General features: G+C 42.5%; 2 protein-coding genes and 1 long non-coding RNA gene across 3 annotated transcripts in view; 2 read left to right on the forward strand and 1 right to left on the reverse strand.

Moving 5' to 3' along the window:
• Positions 1-10644, forward strand: part of PARP1 (poly(ADP-ribose) polymerase 1) — a 32331-nt gene extending 21687 nt beyond the window's left edge. The window contains exons 15-23 of the mRNA XM_015622779.1: positions 2925-3008; positions 3802-3924; positions 4427-4555; positions 5263-5361; positions 6190-6342; positions 6620-6747; positions 7116-7177; positions 8249-8363; positions 9791-10644. Of these exons, the coding sequence (XP_015478265.1) occupies positions 2925-3008; positions 3802-3924; positions 4427-4555; positions 5263-5361; positions 6190-6342; positions 6620-6747; positions 7116-7177; positions 8249-8363; positions 9791-9872 (975 nt within the window). The 3' untranslated portion in view covers positions 9873-10644. The remainder of the gene's footprint in view (positions 1-2924; positions 3009-3801; positions 3925-4426; positions 4556-5262; positions 5362-6189; positions 6343-6619; positions 6748-7115; positions 7178-8248; positions 8364-9790) is intronic.
• A 2815-nt stretch (positions 10645-13459) lies between these two features.
• Positions 13460-16335, reverse strand: LOC107202248. The gene is made up of 4 exons (XR_001520597.2): positions 16153-16335; positions 15870-16033; positions 13913-15584; positions 13460-13791 (listed from the first exon to the last, which is right to left on the reverse strand). It is a non-coding gene; the product is annotated as an uncharacterized LOC107202248 (long non-coding RNA).
• An 84-nt stretch (positions 16336-16419) lies between these two features.
• LIN9 (lin-9 DREAM MuvB core complex component) overlaps positions 16420-19303 on the forward strand; it is a 49393-nt gene continuing 46509 nt past the window's right edge. The window contains exon 1 of the mRNA XM_015622913.2: positions 16420-16498. Within this exon, the coding sequence (XP_015478399.1) occupies positions 16420-16498 (79 nt within the window). The remainder of the gene's footprint in view (positions 16499-19303) is intronic.

Here is a 19303-nt window from a genome sequence, read left to right on the forward strand (position 1 = left end):
GTTTGTTTGTGGGTTTTTTCCAATCACACCTGCATAGTGACTGCTGTTTGCTGAATGCTCTTAAAGTATTAACACAGATAACCGATGTGCTGATCATATGACACTGTGAACACTTTTTTTCTAAGCAGGGAACTGCAGCTGGGGGCTGGGAAGTGCAGGACTACAGTGGATTTAGGTAGCAAATGAGATGCAACCTCAGACTAGAAAAGTGCTGCCAGTTGATACATACACTAATGGAAGTATCTCGTCAAAGTCCAGACCTTCTTCTGCATAGGGTGGACTTGAGATTGTTCTGGTTGTATTTTTCATTTGTTCTAATAAAATTCTTATTTTCATCTATTCTTTTTTCCTCCATACTTCTTGATCCATCCTTCTGGCAAGCTTTCAGAGAATGGTTTGGTAGCATGATATGTCTCCTCCTTGCACTGTTTTACTGGTGTGCAGAGCTCCTGCTGTTTTAATGCAACCATTCAAACTAATTCTATATAACAAATTTCAATTTTCTTCGGACAACTTAGTTATCCTGCCTAAGACTTGACATTTAAGCAACTGCTCTTTGCCCTGTGTATCATTATTTGGTGTGCCTACCTTTCAGTACAGGCTTTGTACCACTTTCTGCAACTTACCTGAAAGCTTTCAAATGGCTTGCCCAACGTTTTGTAGTATCTTGGGTTAATTATGTTCTCCTCTATCTCCAGTAGTACTTTACATCAAAGTTGTGTAAAATATGAATAATTTTTTGTAACTGTAACTGGCTAAAGACTGAACTGATCATCATCTCATATCATTTGGTTTTGTAGAACTCTCTTGAAACTATGTTAATTCACACCATCTGCAGATCTATAGCAGAACTGAGACTCCAGATGGGCCAGTCTTCCTATTAGATTTATCTTCCTGTACTGATGCTGCTGAACAGCTGTTTTCTCTTAGAGGAAATAATATTTTTCCTGATCAGAGATTTCTGTGTGTCCTTCAGAAACAACTGCTTAGTTCCTTTAATTAGCCTGATCTTGAATATTTTGTTCCATCCAGGCACCTCATGCTTTGCCAACAGCGTTGCAAGTTCTTGGTCTTTCCATTGCATGACAGTGGATTTATCTGATGCATTTATCCTCCTGCTTCTAACTTAGCTTTCAAGAATTTCACCTCACCAAGCATACAGGAGTTTATTGCCATTGTCTTATGTCATTACTTTTCCTGAAGTGGCTTGTTAGAGGACTGAGTCAACTCTAGTGCTGTGTCCTCCCTTGCCTCCTTTGCCTCTTCTGACAATCCTGGTGCACAGATCTGTGATGTGGAGCTAATTCTTGCCATTCCACTCAGTGCATCTAGTGATAATTTCAGCGTTGTTGTTTTAGGCCCAGCCCCTTGTCTGCTGTTTTCTTTTGGCACATCTGATGATAAAACTTTGGCTGCAGTTTAGCTTTAAACCAGAGCTTAGCTCTACAGGATTCTGTCTACCTCCCATGGGTTGCAGGAAACAGATATTCCAGCCCTTTGGCTGTTTGTGAGCTTTGTTGGAATTGTGCTCCTAAATCCCATGACTGGGAGATGTTTTATTTTATAGATGTTAGAGTTTGTGTGTTAGTGACTATATGTGTTACTTCACATGTTTCTATAACTTACAGTTAGTATAGGTGTCTGCAGCTTTTCTGCATATCCAACTTAAGTGACCTATTTTACTTCTACATCTCCTGCATGATTTTTCAGCTAATAGTGACATAATATAGATTGCTACAGGTGGTACTCAGCAAGAGAGTATTGGCCCCAAAAGTTTGGGAGTTACAAATCTATTGCAGATCGGTTTTCATTAGATTAATATTGTCTTTGTGCCTCTCGTGTCCCCAGGATATGATCAGTTTTGAAGCCTGTCTTCCCTCTTGCAGCCAATCTTGGCTTTTCTTGGTATCTGGCTTTATTTACACTTAGCTGTCACTAAAGGAAAGTTCTCCTAAGCCCAGTTCAGAGCATGCAATCTCCATGTAGAATCACTGGGCTTTCACCCCAGTCTCTGGCTTGGAAGAGCCTTCTGAGTTCATCTTGCAGAGAAGATTTACATACACCTGGGTTTCCTAGCTACATAGTGGATAAATGGTGTGGGACTTAGCCAGACAGTATGTGATAGTCATGGTTTCATAGGATCTTCTGTCCGTGAGCTAAATCTTAAATCATCAACTTCAGTAAAAACTAGTTTGCCCTGCAGAGTGTATGATGAGTACTGTCAAGAGTCTAGAGGGTGTATATATGATCTTTCTAAAAGACTCCACTGGGCTTGGTTTTTGTTGAACATTTTTTACATTCGGGTGCTGCTTTAACAATGTAACAATTTCCAATACTATGCCAAGATCATCAATACACCAAGAAAACCAGCATTAAATTAAGTCAGTGGATAAATGTAGGCAACCAAGATACAGCTTTTAACTTAGCTGATGAATTTTGGCTAATTTTTCATGAATATGAAGCACCTCACAGCATCTTTCCATTTGAACCTTGACAATTGTAGGGTAAAGTTGGAAGAGGGTGTCTGGATTGTACCTGGAGACACAGATGATCTTACGAACAAGAATTACTTTGTTCACTTTGCTTCTTTGCCAGCCTTAAGCATATGGTTACTTAACTGATTAAGGAATGCATCTGAACCAGGTTAATATTAAACTTCATGACAGATACTTAATATCCTGTTTTTTGTGTTGCCCTTGCATCTGTGCTTAGCTTTCTATTGCAGTATTCCTTTGGCTATAGGATGTCTTCTCAATGGTGTGTCCTTCTGACATAATTCCTCAATCCACAGAATCTAAAATGTTTCCATTCTTTGTTGGTCAGTCCTGTTAGCATGGAGAAACTGGCTCTCTAGAAACCAGAGAGGGAAGGCTGCAGTGGTTTAAATGTAGTGAAACTGTGTTTAATACTTAAATCTTTATCAGATTGACTTGCAGAAGATGCCATTGGGAAAACTGAGCAAGCGACAGATCCAGAGTGCATATTCCATCCTGAATGAGGTTCAGCAGGTGAGCGTAAAAGAGATGTTAGAGCAAAAAGGGAATTCAGAAGTTGTTCTGGGCTCACTGGGGTGATGCTGAGCTGTGCATATAAAGATCTGTGCTTTCTCTCTCTTTGGAGAAGAGGATGTGGCTTCCGTGGCTAACCAGTTAAGTCTCTTCACTGTTGTACCAGCATGGGCAGTACTTGTGTCTTCAGCATTTTTGTAGCACAAACTTTAGGCATGCCACACTTAAAGGGCAGCTGAGCAAATGAAGCTGGTACCTTGATTTATTAGTGAGCTAGTGTTTCCACCCCAGAGAAGTCTGTCAAAGGATGAGAATAAAGGTTAAGTTGACACAGGAAGGCGTCTGGTTTGGTAACGTTGCTGTATTTACACATCGTGGTCTGAACCATTCCAGAATCACTGCATAGTATTGCCTTTACAGATTGCAGAAATGTACCAGCATAACCCACTTTTTTTTTGTCACAGGCTCCCTAGCAAAGCATAGATACAGGAAGTTCTGCAGTTCAGAACCTTGACAAGGATATGCACCACTTACGTATCCTGAAGACTTTATTTTGCCCTCCAGAAACATAATCCCCATTGAATTTTTCTCATACACAGTTCTATGTATTTCTGTGATATACAAATACCAAGACAATTAAATAGAATTGTTCTTTTTAGTCCTATGAGAGTTCCAGCATAAGCACTATTTGCATTGTTGCTCCTGTGTTAGTCCTTAAGTATCTTGTGTGTTTTTATTGCAATGGAGACTTTCTTACTCAGTAATTTTCTTTGGTGCTTGTTGTATTGTCTAGGCAGTTTCTGACAGTGGTTCAGAATCCCAGATTTTGGACCTCTCCAACCGCTTCTATACACTGATTCCTCATGACTTTGGGATGAAGAAACCACCTCTCCTAAATAACTTGGAATACATTCAGGTATTGACTAGAAACTGTTATTGTAAATGTTGGAATATGTTGTTTGCAGGCAACAGGTCTTGATGTCAGACATCTAACATAGAGACTGTGTGAGGTTTAACACTTACTTAACCTCATAAAAGCTTAAAGTAAGCATTAAAACCCTACAAGCAGAAAGATAATCTGAAAAAAACCCCAAGTTTAACCTCATGCTTTCATGTGGTTAAGCCTGTTTTTCTTCAGAATACCTTTTTGTTTATGTACATGTGTCTGTTTAAATAATTATATGCATAAGGTGTTAGAAGATAGAGATGTTAAGTGTATATATGTGTATACTTTAATACATTTGGGTGTGTATATAGATATATATATATATTTATATTTAAAGGCAGTGTTGTTGTGTTATTAGATGGTACCAGTAGCCAGTGATCGTCATACGCTTTTTAAATTTGGGGTATCCCAGACTTACTCTGAACATGTCAAAGGCCTAAGTAACATAACATTACCTGTTTCAATTCTTCAGGCTAAAGTGCAGATGCTGGACAACTTGCTTGATATTGAGGTTGCTTACAGCCTTCTCAGAGGTGGAAATGAAGATGGAGATAAAGACCCAATTGACATCAACTATGAAAAACTTAAAACAGATATTAAGGTAAAGGAAATAAAAGGCAATGAGTGGCTGTGGATGCAAGCTGATGTCCTGTTAGTTTGGAGTAGAACAAATCACCCAAACTGTAACTGGATAGATATATGACACTGAGATGGGTTAAGGAACTGGAGCATGTATTCAAGGAGATGCCTAGAAAGGGCTGAGCTGTTTTGACCTGGAGAAAGGAAAGCTCAGGGATATTGTATCAATATCTAGGAATACCTGATGGGAGAAGGAAGGAAAGAAGACAGAGGCAGACTTTTCTCAGTGGTTTCCAGTGACAAGAGGCAATGGGCACAAGTTGAAATACAGGAATTTGTGTTTAAACAAAAGAAAAAACTTCTGTTCTTGATGTTTGTTTGGGTTTCTTTAATTTGTTTGCTCTGACAGTGGTCAAACATTGGAAGAGGTTGCCCGGAGAGGTCATAGAGGCTCTGATCTTGGAAGTGTTGAAAACTTGACTGGACTCAGTCCTTGGCTGACCCTTCTTTGAGTAGTGGCATTGAAAGTCATCTCGCTTCCATGCATTGTCTCAGACATTCTGTGGCTGTCTGTGTATCTGTGCATCTTCTCTAGCTAGGAATGTATTTCCACTTAAATGGTTTAGGAGGTTTAAAGGGGCAAGTTGCAGGCATAGGGTGGATGTTGTCACGTTATAAGATGGCTGCTAGTTTGTGTGCTGAGGAAATTTCTCATTTGCCTCTTTGCAGGTTGTTGACAAAGATTCAGAAGAAGCTAAGATTATCAAACAATATGTGAAGAACACTCACGCTGCTACGCACAACGCATATGACCTCAAAGTCGTGGATGTAAGCTGGGCAATACTGGGGTTTATCTTTGGGAAGATGGACTCTCCTGTTGCTAAAGGACGTGAAATTATTCACACGAACACTTCTCAGTGTTGGAACAGGAAAAGAAGCGCTTTATTCTCTGGTTCTAATATTTATAGATTCTTGACAATGAGCAGGGATTGGATAATTAAGTTACCACCTTCCCAAGCACACTGATCATGTGAAACATCCATCAAAAGACGTTTCCTAGAAGGAATGTGATAAACAACTTAGGTTTTCATGGGAAAGTAACTAAAACTATGAAAACATTATCAGAAGACTTTAGGTTTCAGGGAGACACTCTTCTAAGTTGACTTGCTTGTTCGCAATTGCCTTATATTTTTGAGTAGCTTACCCAGTTTTCTCTGTTGAAGGCATGATTCGGTATAACATTTTCTTTTAATTAGAATAGCAAAAGTCTAGGCAGAGATTACTCTAATGAGGTATTTTTGCTTTGGTGTTTTTATTTTAATTTAATTTGCCTCAAAGGGAAGGTGGAGGAGTAATTATCTGAGATTAAGCTTTAGTTCATTGAATGATTTTTTCAGAAAAATAGAGCCTCATGAAAATGCAGAAGAGATGGAGAAGTAATCAATAACAAGTACTACGTGATTGCTGCTACCTCTTTTTTGCTAGCATGATACAGCCAATTACAAACACTAAAACCCATCCCAATCAATTTCCATAGCAGATCAACGTACGTTGCAGATTGGATGACTTTTTTTTCTCCCCTCTGATGAGTTGCACAAAGCTAATGGTTTATTTGCTTGGTTATCCTTTTCCTCCTTATCCTTTTTTGAACTGAAGATCTTCAGGATTGAGCGTGAGGGGGAGAGCCAGCGTTACAAGCCCTTCAAGCAGCTCCACAACCGCCAGCTGCTGTGGCACGGCTCCCGCACCACCAACTTCGCCGGGATCCTCTCGCAGGGTCTGCGGATAGCTCCGCCTGAAGCTCCTGTGGTAGGTGAAATAGCTTCTCTGGCTGCCTACATCCCTGTGCCCAGAGCTGGCCACAGTTAGGGACAACCTAAATAAGGGAATTTCTGTGTGGGGAGGGCCCTGTGATACCTGCCACTATTTAAACAACATCGTGTCTCCCGAGTGGATTGCTCATTGGTGTCCACAAGAGCTTCAGTTACAGCTCTGCTCTCCTGGGAGCCCAGCCAGATGGATTCAGCCTTTGTGTTACTTTATTGCCCCAAATGTATTTATATATTTGTTTATTTCCTTCCTGCAGACCGGCTACATGTTCGGAAAGGGCATCTATTTTGCAGACATGGTATCCAAGAGTGCAAACTACTGTCACACATCTCAAGCTGATCCCATAGGTTTAGTACTACTGGGAGAAGTTGCCCTTGGAAATATGTACGTAACTTATGAAGAGTATTTGCCAAATGTGTTTAATACATCCTCATAGAAGGTGATGCTAAGATTGCAAGCCTTCTCTGCAGTGTGAAGAAAAAGCATGTGTTTTTTCTTCAGAAACAAGGTCTGTTTTTTCTTAAAATAAGAGCTATTGTTGCAGGTCTAGCTGAATCTTGTACAAAATGCTAACATCATTAAAATTAGTAATCAAGACAAAGAAGGGCTGTTGAGTTCCTGAAGACTAGAATCTAGATTAATTTTACATTAACTCATCATAAATAAAGCCTGAAAATTTTGTGATTTTTTTTTTCACTGAGATAGTTTAAGACTAATGTAAAGTGCTGTTGTTTGTTCTTTGTGCTGTCTAGGTATGAACTAAAGAATGCTTCCCACATCACAAAATTGCCCAAGGGAAAACACAGTGTCAAAGGTAAGCATTAGTAGTTGTCATTGGTAATCTGTAATTGATGGCAGACTTGGTTGTGGTGCCCTGCCTAGCAAAGAGAGCTACTGTCACTTCTTAGCTGTACTTCCTTTAAGAAGTTGCATAATGTTGCCCTTCAATTGCATCAGGATGTGTATGTGGTGTTTTAGGATGCAAGCTAATACACTCAGTGTGTTAAGATTGAAAGTGCTGAAGTTCAGGAGGAAACTTCTGTTTGATGTTACACTGGAGAAAAAATACAAAGTACATTCTCCAAATTCTTACTCACTTTCATCATAACAATACTGTGTGTTTTAGAAGAGATATGAATAGATCAGAAGAGTAATTGTTTAGCTTTCAAAGTGGCTTAGAAGCTTGGACAGAAAGGAAATTATAAGAATAAAAGTTCAGATGGAACAACTGCCCTTACTACACTTCTGTCTGCAAAAAGTGTCATATATTGGAAAAGAAGATGAGAGAAAAGACTTAGCTGTCTAATTCAAAAGAAATGGTAATCATGACTGTCTTCTGTACCAAGATGTGAGAGTGAAGAACAGTATCTTCAGTTATGAGTGATTTATCCTAAACTATACATTTTGAGAGGCTTAAAAAATAGGATGCCTAAAACAGAATTAAAAGTGATTTTGCACCTTTTTCTGTACATACTACTCATGTTCTTATGGATGTCAAATCAGATTTATATTGAAAATTTTAATGAGAATAAAAATTGGTTTGTTGTACTTGTCTGAAATGCTGCAATATGCATGTTTTCATTAATGGAGCTAGGATATAAGTGCTACAGATCTCTTCTGGTTTAGCTTTGATCATACAGATTAGACAATTAACAGTTGAAAGTCTTAAATTCTCATTTTTAATGTAGCAGAATACAACTGCTGTAAATATGGTGATGCTGAATTGAATAAATAGAGAGTATTCTTTGTGTTCTGTTGAAGATTCTTCTACACTCAGTTTGAAAGTTTATGTGAAGTAGTATTTGGCTGGCTGGATCATTTTCTTTTTGTGCAAAGTCTTTGTTTGCCTGCTAGATTTGTAACTAATGTTGTTTTCCCTTTCTAGGCTTGGGCAAAACTGCGCCTGATCCCACAGCCACTACCACCCTTGGTGGTGTAGAGGTTCCCTTAGGGAATGGGATCTCCACAGGAATTAATGATACCTGTCTTCTGTATAATGAGTATCCTTTGCTGTTACGTTGGCTGCACACGGTATTTGAGTGTCGCTGCATTTGTAAGACCTCACTAAGGCCAGTTAGGAGTTTTGCCTGTGTTTTGTTTGGTTTAGATCTGCTTTGGGGAGTATTTGCAGACAATCTCTTCTGCAAGGGGGATGATTTTACAGTTGTTGCACTTACATTGTCATTCTGAAAAAAAAGGAAACAATACACGTACCAATAGCTGTTCCCCAACAGGAACCATTCCAAAAGTTATTGGAGTGGTCAGGCAAAACTGCCCTGTAGTGTCTTGCCCAGAAATGTCCCAGGACAAGGGGAGGGGAATGCAGCCTGTGGTTTCTCATCACTCCAGTCTGGTTTCTTCCTCATGGTGCTGTGGTAGGCCAGCTTGGCCAGGAGGAGGTGGGGGAGCAAGCTCTGAGCTCTTGTCGTCTCTCAGCACATCTTTTGTGTTCCTCAGACCTCTGCAAGTGTTGAGGTAAATGTGCCAAATGCCCATCAGAGATGTAGCCATTAAGTCTCTTTCCAGGCAGAAGTGCCTCCAAATCAATTAATGCTTTAAATCCACAAGAGGTCATAAGAATACAAATAAATGATGTCTAAGGTCCAGCTCACTCTCCAGTGAAGCAGATAACCCAGTAATGCAATCTTTGGGTTTGTAGAAACTGCCTTTGGCCTTGGTGAGCTGTTTTTCTCCTGCAAGGATATGGGCAACACAACTCATGGCAATACTGGTTTTATCTTAAGTTTTCTTAAATACACCATCTATCAGATGATGAGCTATAATACAGTTGATATTAGCTAGCTGAGGTAACATGATGTGTATTTATTTTGTTTTACGCTTTGGGATTAGAGGTAAGTTTGAGGCCTAAAGCACTGTGAAACAAATAGATGAGCTGGGACTGTCTCTGGAAAAAAAAGAATGTGCAAACACTGACAAATCATTGTAGACCTCTTCTCTGTTATTCCAGTTTGGATTTTTAGTGGGAAATTAAGAGGGTATTAATGACCTTGTGCAGGAAGGTAGCAATAGAACTGCTATTATAATTGTAAATTCTGGGTCTAAAACTGTAGCTCTTACTTAAGCCACCTGACTCCTCTGCTTAAATAACAAGAGGGATGTGTGTTACTCTGACAAAAAATAATTTTCAGGAGCCACAGCCCCATATCTAAGTTCACCTGCCTGTCACTCAGGATTCCTGCTGCACTATTGTCCACATGACTCAATTGCTTTTCCTAACTATTGTATAAAACATTTTCAGATTCATGGAAAAGTCAGATTTAAAGCTTTGTGGTTTGATCTCTTAGAACTGGTTAATCACACAGGCATCTGTATGGTAACTTAAGTTCAAAGGTGAAGTTCACTGTTTTGAGGTTTTTCTCTGTCAGTAATATCAACTGCTGTAATTATTCCTTAACATTCTTCCCAGATATATTGTGTATGATGTTGCTCAGGTAAATCTGAAGTACCTGTTGAAACTGAAATTCAACTATAAGACATCACTCTGGTGAACAGTATTTAGAAGCCCTGTTAGAGTTATACTGTAGTTACACTATAGCGTTGACTTCTGACATGCTTATGCATTGACTTCTCTTACCAAGATATCAAGAGCTAAACTGCAGAAGAAATTACTAAATCCTATTTAGTACAACACTTAGTGAAAGTTTTATATAAAAAGTGTGGCAATACATGGACCTGAATCCTGATGAGAACGAGTTCTTGGTTTTGTTTTATACCACTTCTAATTCTGGTGCTTTAAGTGTTTCTTTTAATTGACCAAACTGACAAGAAAGAAAAAAGGAAATTAATCTGTTGTTCTTAGCCAAACAGAGCGGAGCAAAACAGAGCTAAGCAAGAGCAGAAGGAACTTGAACATGTTTGTGATACTTGCTCTGTTAGGGTTCCCCCTTGTTTAAGACACTCTTTTTCAGTTTTCACTTGATTAAACAATAAATGTGCATTTATTTTGAGGTAAAAAAAAAATAAAAGCTAATTTCATACTAACAGCTTTATGTTTCAAAACTTCCAAATTGTTTTGGTTTTGAGTCATAATTTAAATGTATTTGGTAGAATGTTCTTAAACATGGTATCTCTCTCGAGGATCTAATGCCAAATATTGAAATCTGTAGTCATGTTTCAGGAAGTTATGGTGAAATTAAAATTTGGACTTTCCACTGAGACTTTATCTGTCAACAGTTGGTGTGGTAAACATGGAAAATGAGCTTGTGGCTGTTTGAATTTAGTATTAGCCCAAATAAACCTCCTTTAAATACCTACATTCAACATGATGTAAGTTGGTTGTTGTAGACTCATGTCCTAACAAAGCTGTAATTTGAGTTTGGGCTCAAGCTTCGTCCATCAAGACCTGGAGTGAGGTCTCTTGCTACGCTGTCGGTGGTCTTGAACTCCCTGTCTCAAATCAGCAATACAAACTGATAATTTCAATGTTTCATGATGTTTGTTACATCTCACTTTTAGTTGGTCATTGAGCAATATGGGAGCACTTAACCATAGAGCAACATCAGATCATTCTCTTCAAAAATTACCCATTTCCCTGAGGCGTTAGGGAAAGTGATGGCTAATTCCCAAGAAGGGGAGAGTTCAAGCTCATTCTGGCAGTTGTGGCTTCAGTCTTTAGTAACCTGTGTGGAACGAGCAGATCTATTTCCTAACGTGTTGTTGTGTCCCAGGGCCTTTTATGAAAGGAGTTAAAGTGGTTGCTAATGCTGTGGGTCTTTTCAGGACCCCTGAAGGAGAGGAGGGTGAAAAGTGATGAAAAACAAAACTGCTGTCAGGGAGGGAAGGAGATGTAGAAGGACTGGGTAAGTTATATGGCTTGAGGACAGCTCAACAGGAAAAACTGATTGAGGCTGGTGATAATGGATTTTGAGAGGAAGTAAGGAGAGTAGCATGTCTTCTGCCTCTTAAGTAGCTTAACCAACGGCTAATCATTGTTTTGCTTCCATAAAACCCTTTTGGTCAGTCATTTAAGTATGATCTTGTCAGTCTCTGAAAGAGAACATGAGAATTTGTTTGACTTATTTATGAGATAGATGATTTTATTTTTTCCCCCTCTAAAAAAAAGCAGTTTGCAATTTAGTTTGGGACCAGGAGTTGAAGGCAGCTGCTTTTGATGCTTCCTCTGTCACCTGTACTAGAGGTGGCTGAAAGTTCCCTGTTGCTCCAACCCAAGCAGCACAAGTAGTACTTTGTGCTGTGTATGTAGTGCTCAGTTATAATTGCAGCACAAGCAAGTATGTCCTGTGCTGTCCCTAACCTTGCAAATACAGCAGGAAAAGATACAGGACTTTACAGGACTTTCTGAAGAGGCAGTAGGTGCCCTTTGTAGGAGAGCCCTATGACCATCCTGCAGTGAAATCTGATGTCAATCCAGGTGCTGCTTCTGCTGCCAGCTTGTCTGAGCAGGGAGCAGATCCGCTCTCCTGGAAGCAGGTGCTGGTGCAGCCGGACTCAGCGGATGGACAGCCTCTCCCCGGGGCCAGGCTGGGAAGAGCAGCGTGGTGACAATCACTGCTTTGGGAGTATGAGCACAGAGCAGAGCTGGATGAATAGGTAGTCCCATTTCTGTCAAAAGCACTTGAAAGGAACGAGTTGTCAAGACATTAGGTCCCATGACATTCTGTGCTTTTTTCAGGGGAGGCATGTTGAGGGATGGCTTCTGATCTAAATGTTAAACTACCAAAAGAAGCAATTTATAAATATTTAACCATTTTATCTTTATTTAGCATGGCTGCAGGCTCTGTTGTACAATGGCTCACAGACATTAACATAGTCTGTGCAGTTAACTGAAGAAGCCAGCCTAGGATTACTGATTGGCTGTCAGTGTAAATTCTTTGTGACTTGCCTGAGCTCATGCAGGAAAAAAAATGTCTGAGAAAAAAAATTAGAGTACAAGTTGCCCATCCTGATACTTTAGCCATAAAACAATGACATTCTGTGCCTGGCCCCCTTCAGTTTCTAATCAGAGGAAAGCCAGGGGAAACCCCAAAACAAATACTTTCTATATGAAAAAGATCTCTGGACACATGAAACTGTCGATGCCATAAATAATTGTACTCCTGTTCTTAAATGAGGCCTGCAGTGTTTGTAACTATTGAGGTCTTTGCTTCAGCTTGTTTTCTGGGAGATGTTACAGACCTCTGAATTCTGGGGACATAATGACATAATTGTCTGCTGAAGTGTTATTGCAGCCAATTTATATCCCACTTAGTGTTTTGCCTGAATTGCTTTTATGTATGTGTTGAGGCCCCTAACTTAGTCCATTATACTCACACTCCTGTTATGCCTATAAAAATAGTTTCCACTGTTGTGGAGTACATGCATCTGAAGAAGAGCTTGTATGTGCTTTCACTTTGAAATTAATGCCAGGCTGCTTCTCCAAAAATGGTCTTTTTAGAGATTAAGTGGCACCTGTGAGAAGAAATGCAGATGTAGGTCCCAACCAAGATGAGTTTCTGTGATGATTTTCATTTGTTTTGGTGTGAGGGTAGCATGTGGGCCTGTTGTGGGCATTGCAGATCACTTCCACAGAAATTAGATACACAGGGACAAGGTGAGACGAAGGAATGACTTCCCAACAACTCAAAAGGGAAACTACTGCTTCCCCCACCCTCTCATTAAAAAATCTAATTTCATAATGTGATTAATGCAGCAGGACTCAGACTTCACAAGAAGGTACTTCAGTGACTAAGGAGCACTCTCTTCTGCCTGTGCTTTTCTTCCTACTGCCAGGGCCTGCCTAGGGGAGATGAATAAATGACAGCATAGCTGTCCCCTGGACACAGCACTACTTGCTCTGTGCTGACAGGACTCTGAATGTATTGGTCAATAGGTGGTGTAATCCATGTCTTAATATCATCTGCAGCAACTGAGGAGCATTGGGAGCATGGCAGTGCTCTCTGCAGCATTTCAGCACACACCATTAGGAGAGTTGCCTAACATGACCCTGGCAAGAGCGAATGGCAGCAGTGCAGCCAGTTTAGAGACCTCCCTCCAGCTGTGCCAAGCAGGTGAATCAGCAGCACGTAAGGCAGGTTGTTGGCATCGAGCGCGGATGTTTTCAGTCACCCTGCCTGTCTGTTGGAAGAGTTGTGTCATTTCCACGTCACCCAAGTGCAAACTGCAGATTTGCCAGAATGGTAAAAGGATGCACTGATGAAAACATTGTGTGTTCCTGTGCACGCTGACAAATGGCCCTGGCTGGGGCTTTGTCAATCGGGGTGGCGTTTGTGTGACTTGGAAACAGCGAGCACAGGACAAACGAAAAACCAGAACATGGAGATACTTCAGCATTCATTAAAGGCCAAGATGTAAAAGGTCCTTTATCCAGGAATCATAATACAGTGTTGATTGTTACCCTCTCAACATAGCGAATGGTAATGGCTTCTGTTAAATATTTTCCAAGTGCAGCTGTTGGAGTGAAATGAAGGAATAATCATCATCATGCTGTTGGGAGCTGAATTCTACCTTCACACCTGTTAATTTGTGAGATGATAGGCAGGAGACTTTGGGGAGGGGGAAAATCTCTTACCTTTTTCATCTAGTTTTGTTGTAGTCTACAAAGACTCCCTGAAAGGCACTGTGTTTTTTTGATTCTTTTTTCCTCTTTCCCTTGTAGAAATTCACACTCTTGAGGACTGTGGTTGTGTTGTAGAACACTTTTTCATCCCTCCTTTGCAAAGCCCTTGCTCAGGGAAATCTGTTGCATTGGGGTGGCTCTGGGCAATGCTGCTTTCATTGCAGCCAGACCCAATGACAAGGTTTACAAAGCACAGCAGCAAAAACCTTGATGGTGATCAGTGTCTTCTGCCAACTGTGCAAGTCTCAGTGTCGCCAGTCCTAGCTGAGCATACAGGCCTTGGAACAAGGGGAGCACAGATGAAATACAGAGAAATATTGATGTCATTAACAGGTTGTTTAATTGAGCCTGGAAGGTCTGGTCCATGTCTGGCATTTTGGGTGGTGGAGGTGTTTTATTAAAAATGGAAAATCATGCAGTATTTAATGTTTTTGGCGGGGGGGGAGGGTGTCAGTGTTTGGAACAGCAGAGATTACTATTTAGTCGTGTTTTGTTACTAGTTTCTTTAGTTTTGTGCCTACAGTGCTTTGCAATGGTCTACTGTAGCACTTTCCTTTGGAGCTGTGCAGTATGGAAAGCTCTGACTGAAGTGTCTTAGGCCCTCTGGGGGCTAAGGGGAGGGAAAGCTGTTTAAACAACCTTTCAAAATGACCTGAAAAGGGGGCTGGAAATGCAAGCTAGGCTTTGAATTTTCTATTTTCTGGGGGGTTTTTATTTTTTTTTAGCTCTGCTACAATGTACATAGAAAGGCCTGGGGGGAATTTCTAAAGCATTTCACTCTGATTCTTCACTTAAAAACTGCCTTTTTTTCCCCTTGAGCACAAGGGCAGCATTGATTTTATTTATTTATGTATTAAAGTTGTTTAATAACATGACCTATATCCTGCCCCTCTCAACCTGCTATAGTGGCTAATTATCTGAGTTCATTAGCAAATTAAGAACACAAATTCTATTCCATGTCCCAAGATACACATTTTCTGTATTTTGTAGAATCTTTGGTTTCACCTAGATGATTTCAAAGAGCTGCCTACAACCAGGCATAGCATCCATTTTGCATTACACCACTGTGCTTTTGGCAATATGCTTAACATATGACAGACTTAGCTTTGACTAAGATATACTGTTTATTTATTTTGAGGATAAATTTGCATTTTTATATATTAAAAAAAGGAATATTGGTTGGTATAATAACAGTAGATACTTATCAAAGCCAAACCTATGTAAGGAGTCTGGTCCATGAGCAATTAACGTGCTTGTGGTTCACAATGGTATCTCCATGCTTTTATTTCTTGATGCAAAAGCTTTAAAATTCACTGTGGTGCAGAGATCTAAGAAAACTACACAGAAAAAAAACCCCACTGCTGCTTCTTGAAGAAAGCTTTCAAGGGTGAGATGGTAGAGGGCAGGGCAAGACAAGGACCTTGCTAGGCAACAGCCACCCACTGTGGAGTTTGTTGGCTTCCCCTGGCACTGGGTGAGAGCAAGTGAGACCTTGACCTTCAGGCCCTGGGCTCAGTGAGCATTTCAGCTGCCTCTCGGGAGGAGTGCCACAACCGTGACAGCAGGGCCAGGGCTGGCTGTCCTGGGATTGTTGTATTCCCTTACTCCTCCTGGTGCCTCAACTCTGCAGTCATTTATGAAAAGCAACAACAAGGAGAATAGGCAGAGTTTAGCAGAAAGTTATTTCCCAGTGAAGGAGGATGGATATAATATAATAGGATTGTTTAAAGACTCAAAGCTAGCACAGCTACTTTGGGGTGACCCTTTGTGGCAGCCAACACCCCTTGCCCCCCATCCTGAACTGCGAATCACCGATTCCCCCTCATCCCACATCATGAGAAGGACAGGGAACTGTTTGAACAAGTCCAGAGGCAGACCATGGCAGTGATAAGAGGACTGGAGCACCTACCCTATGACAAGAGACTGAGAAAGTTGGGGCTCTTCAGGCCTGGAGAAGTTTGTGTGAAGATCTCATGGCAACCTTCCAATATCTGAAGGGGAGCTATAGGGAAGCCAGAGAGGGACGCTGTCAGGAACTGGAGTAGCGATAGGACATGGAGTAATGGGTACAAACTGAAAGAGGGGAAAATTAGATTAGATATTAGGAACAAAGTCTACTGCCAGGGTGGTGAGCCCAGAGCAGCCCATCCCTGGAGATGTTCAAAGCCAGCTTGGATGGGTCTCTGAGCGACCTGGTCTAGTGGAAGGTGCCCTGGCCAGTGGCAGGGAGTTGCAACTAGATTGGAAACAGTATAACGTCCACTCCGACTCCTTAAGTATGGTTGTGTGGTCCCGCCAGGTTCCGGGACAGCGCTATTCCCTTTCCTCCCTGCCGAGCCCGGTTCCCGTCCCCGGGAGCGGCGCGCGGGCCCTGCCGCCCGTCCCCTCACGGCCCGCTGGCGGAGGCCACGCCCCGCGCGCGCGCCCGCCGCGCGCCCGGCCCCGTCTCCTCCCCCAGAATGCCCCGCGCCAGGCAGCCTTTGAAAAAGCGGCGCGGCTCGTTCAAGATGGCGGAGCTGGATCAGCTGCCTGACGAGAGTGAGTAGGGACCGGTGCCCCCGCTCCCGCCGCCCCCTCGTCCCGGCGGGACACCCGCGCCGCGCCCCGCCGCCCGCTTGCCTGCTTTCTTCGCTCGCTCCCTCCCGCCGCGAGCGCTGTGCGGGGCCGGAGCCCGAGCCTCCTCCCTGGCAACCGGGCCGGCCCGGCCCCCCCCCACCCCCCCGCCGCCGTCGCCCCTCCCGGGCGAGGCCCCGGCCCGAGCGGCGGGCGGGGAGCTCCGTCCCGAGGGTGCGACCCCCGCTGCCCTCGGGGGTGTCGGGACTGGGCCCCCCGCCCGCCCCTCCCGGGCGGCACCTGCCGGGCGGGCGGGGCGGGAAGCGGGAGCCGGGCGGGACGCGGTGACAGCCCGCCCTGCCCGCGGGGGTCGGGGCAGTGCGGGGGAAGGAGCGTCCTGTCCTGGGGAAGGGGGGAGCTGCACGGCGCTCCGGACCTGGCTTTCGCCCATGGGGGCAAGGAGGGCTCGTGTATTCGTAGCCCGTACCGTGCACGGTGCGAGCAGCTCCGCTTGGCTGGGGGGTCAGGGCGTGTACACACCGTGTCTGGGGGGCACTGATGAATGCTCAGGGAAGAACTCAGAGACTCTGTGTTGTGTGTCAGCAGCAGAAACCTGGCTGTACAGGAAGACAGCATGTAAACATGTGTTTTCATGCATACCGTTCTGGATATCTGCACCTCGAGTTCTGGGCCCCTCACTGCTAGAAGGACATTGAGGTGCTGGAGAGAGTCCAGAGAAAGGGAATGGAGCTGGGGAAGGGGCAGGAGTCTTTTGAAGAGCAGCTGAGGGGGCTGCGGGTGTTTAGCCTAGAGAAGAGGGGGCTCAGGAGTGACCTTATGACTCTCTACAACTCCTGAAAGGAGAGTATAGCCGGGTGGGGATGGGTCTCTTCTCCCAGGCAACAAGCGAGAGGGCATAATCTCAAGCTTCAGCAGAGGAAGTTTAGATTTAATATTAGGAGGAATTTCTTCACTGAAAGGGTGATTGAGCATTGGAATGGACTGCCCAGGGAGGTGGTGGAGTCACTGTGCCTGGAAGTGTTTAAGGAAAGACTAGATGTGGCAATTAGTCCTGTGGTCTAGTTGACATGATGGTGGTGTTTGGTTAAAAGCTGGACTCGATGGTCTCAGAGGTGTCTTTTAACCTCACTGATGCTGTGATCTCCATAGGGATTGTGTGGGTGTTGTTTTCAATGAACACAAGGATTCGATAAAAACTAAGTGTAGCTAAAAATCAGACATATTGCTGATATATGTGGATTAATGCACAAGGTACTTGAGTGTTACAGAAGAGAAGCTTATTCAATGTAAAACATGTCTAGAGGCCATCTTGATATGCCCTCTTACAAACGATGAACTCCTGCCAAGCCAAAACTAGGGCATTTACCAGTTTCAATAGATGTGCACAGAATGGGGCAGACATCTTTTGGTGACGTTTTTTTGTTTAGTACCATGCAAGTTCATCAAGATACCAACTCTTATGATATCCAAATACTCTCAGAGAAAGGTGACTTGGAGTGGAAATCTTGTTTCTGGCTGCTCAGTGTGGGTCTTTGTTATGGCTCCAGCAACTGTCAGGAGAAAAATTGGTTAATGTGCCCACATGGCCGGTGTCATTGTATTAACTGAACAGATTTATGGAGGATCATCATAAATTATGGATAGAGCTGACACTCTCAACTTGTTGCAGCTCAGTCATGGATGCTCTGCCACATTTAGAGACTGATTAATACAAGTCATGGACCAATTGACATGACTGTAATTAATAATTAGCAGCGGTTTATTGCTTAATAAATGAACTTTCCCTGTTCACTAGAATGGACAGTGTTTAAGTTACTGTTCCTCCATCTGCATTGCCCATTTTCCAGAGAAAGCACTGCATGTTTCAAGAAGTTAATGTGAAGTATGAAAAATAACTTTTTCTGCTCTGTCACTCTTATATGGCCTGCAGTGACATTAGGAAGGTTTGACAGGTCTGTCACTTCATCTGTAGCAGACACCGTAGTAGAGTGTGTGACTCAGTTTCCCTTAGGATGGGGGTATGCTGGTGACCCTTGCCAGAAGTGTCAGTGTTACAGTCTCTGCTTGGCAGGTGAAGCAGACATTCTGCGGTTGTTTGTGAAGGCAGTAAGCTTCTGCTGTGCTGACCTTGACCTTATGGTTTGTATTTACCTAAGTTTGGTGCAAGTCAGGGGTGTTTTCCATCAGACAGGGAGCTTCATGTTTTCTGCAGCATTGCTGAACTGCTAGATCTGTGAAAGTTTCGAGGAGTGGCTGCCTTGTGCTTCTATTTCTATTCTGTTGAGTTTTGGTGACCTGGATGTATTCAAATTACACTAATTACTGCCACACATAGTTCTTTCATTTCTACTCCTATACTTAAAATGAAGATGTAAACTTAGTCCTGACTGATTTAAGACTGACTTCATGCAGCTCTCAGTCTGCAGCTTAATATATAAAGGATAATAACAGTAAGCATTGCAAAGTTGCTTTTGGAATATTCTTATGGTATAAAAATAAGTTCCAAGAAAAGTTGGAATAGTTCATGACTAAGAAACTTTGAGATTTATGCATCACCCCTGTGAATTTTCTCCAACACAGTTTATAGTAAAGTAGCAGACCATAACTGAGTTTTCACATAAAAAGGACTATAGGTAAACACAGTGTACTTGCTGACAAGAAAACTGACATTTTGCTGTATATTAAGAACCACACAGTTTTACATTCAGATTGGATGAAGTGGAATTTGTCCCAGAGTATTCTAATAGCACCTACTGGCCCTCTGGCAGG

Source organism: Parus major, chromosome 3, assembly GCF_001522545.3.
Source record: "Parus major isolate Abel chromosome 3, Parus_major1.1, whole genome shotgun sequence".
Taxonomy (NCBI): Eukaryota; Metazoa; Chordata; class Aves; order Passeriformes; family Paridae; genus Parus; species Parus major.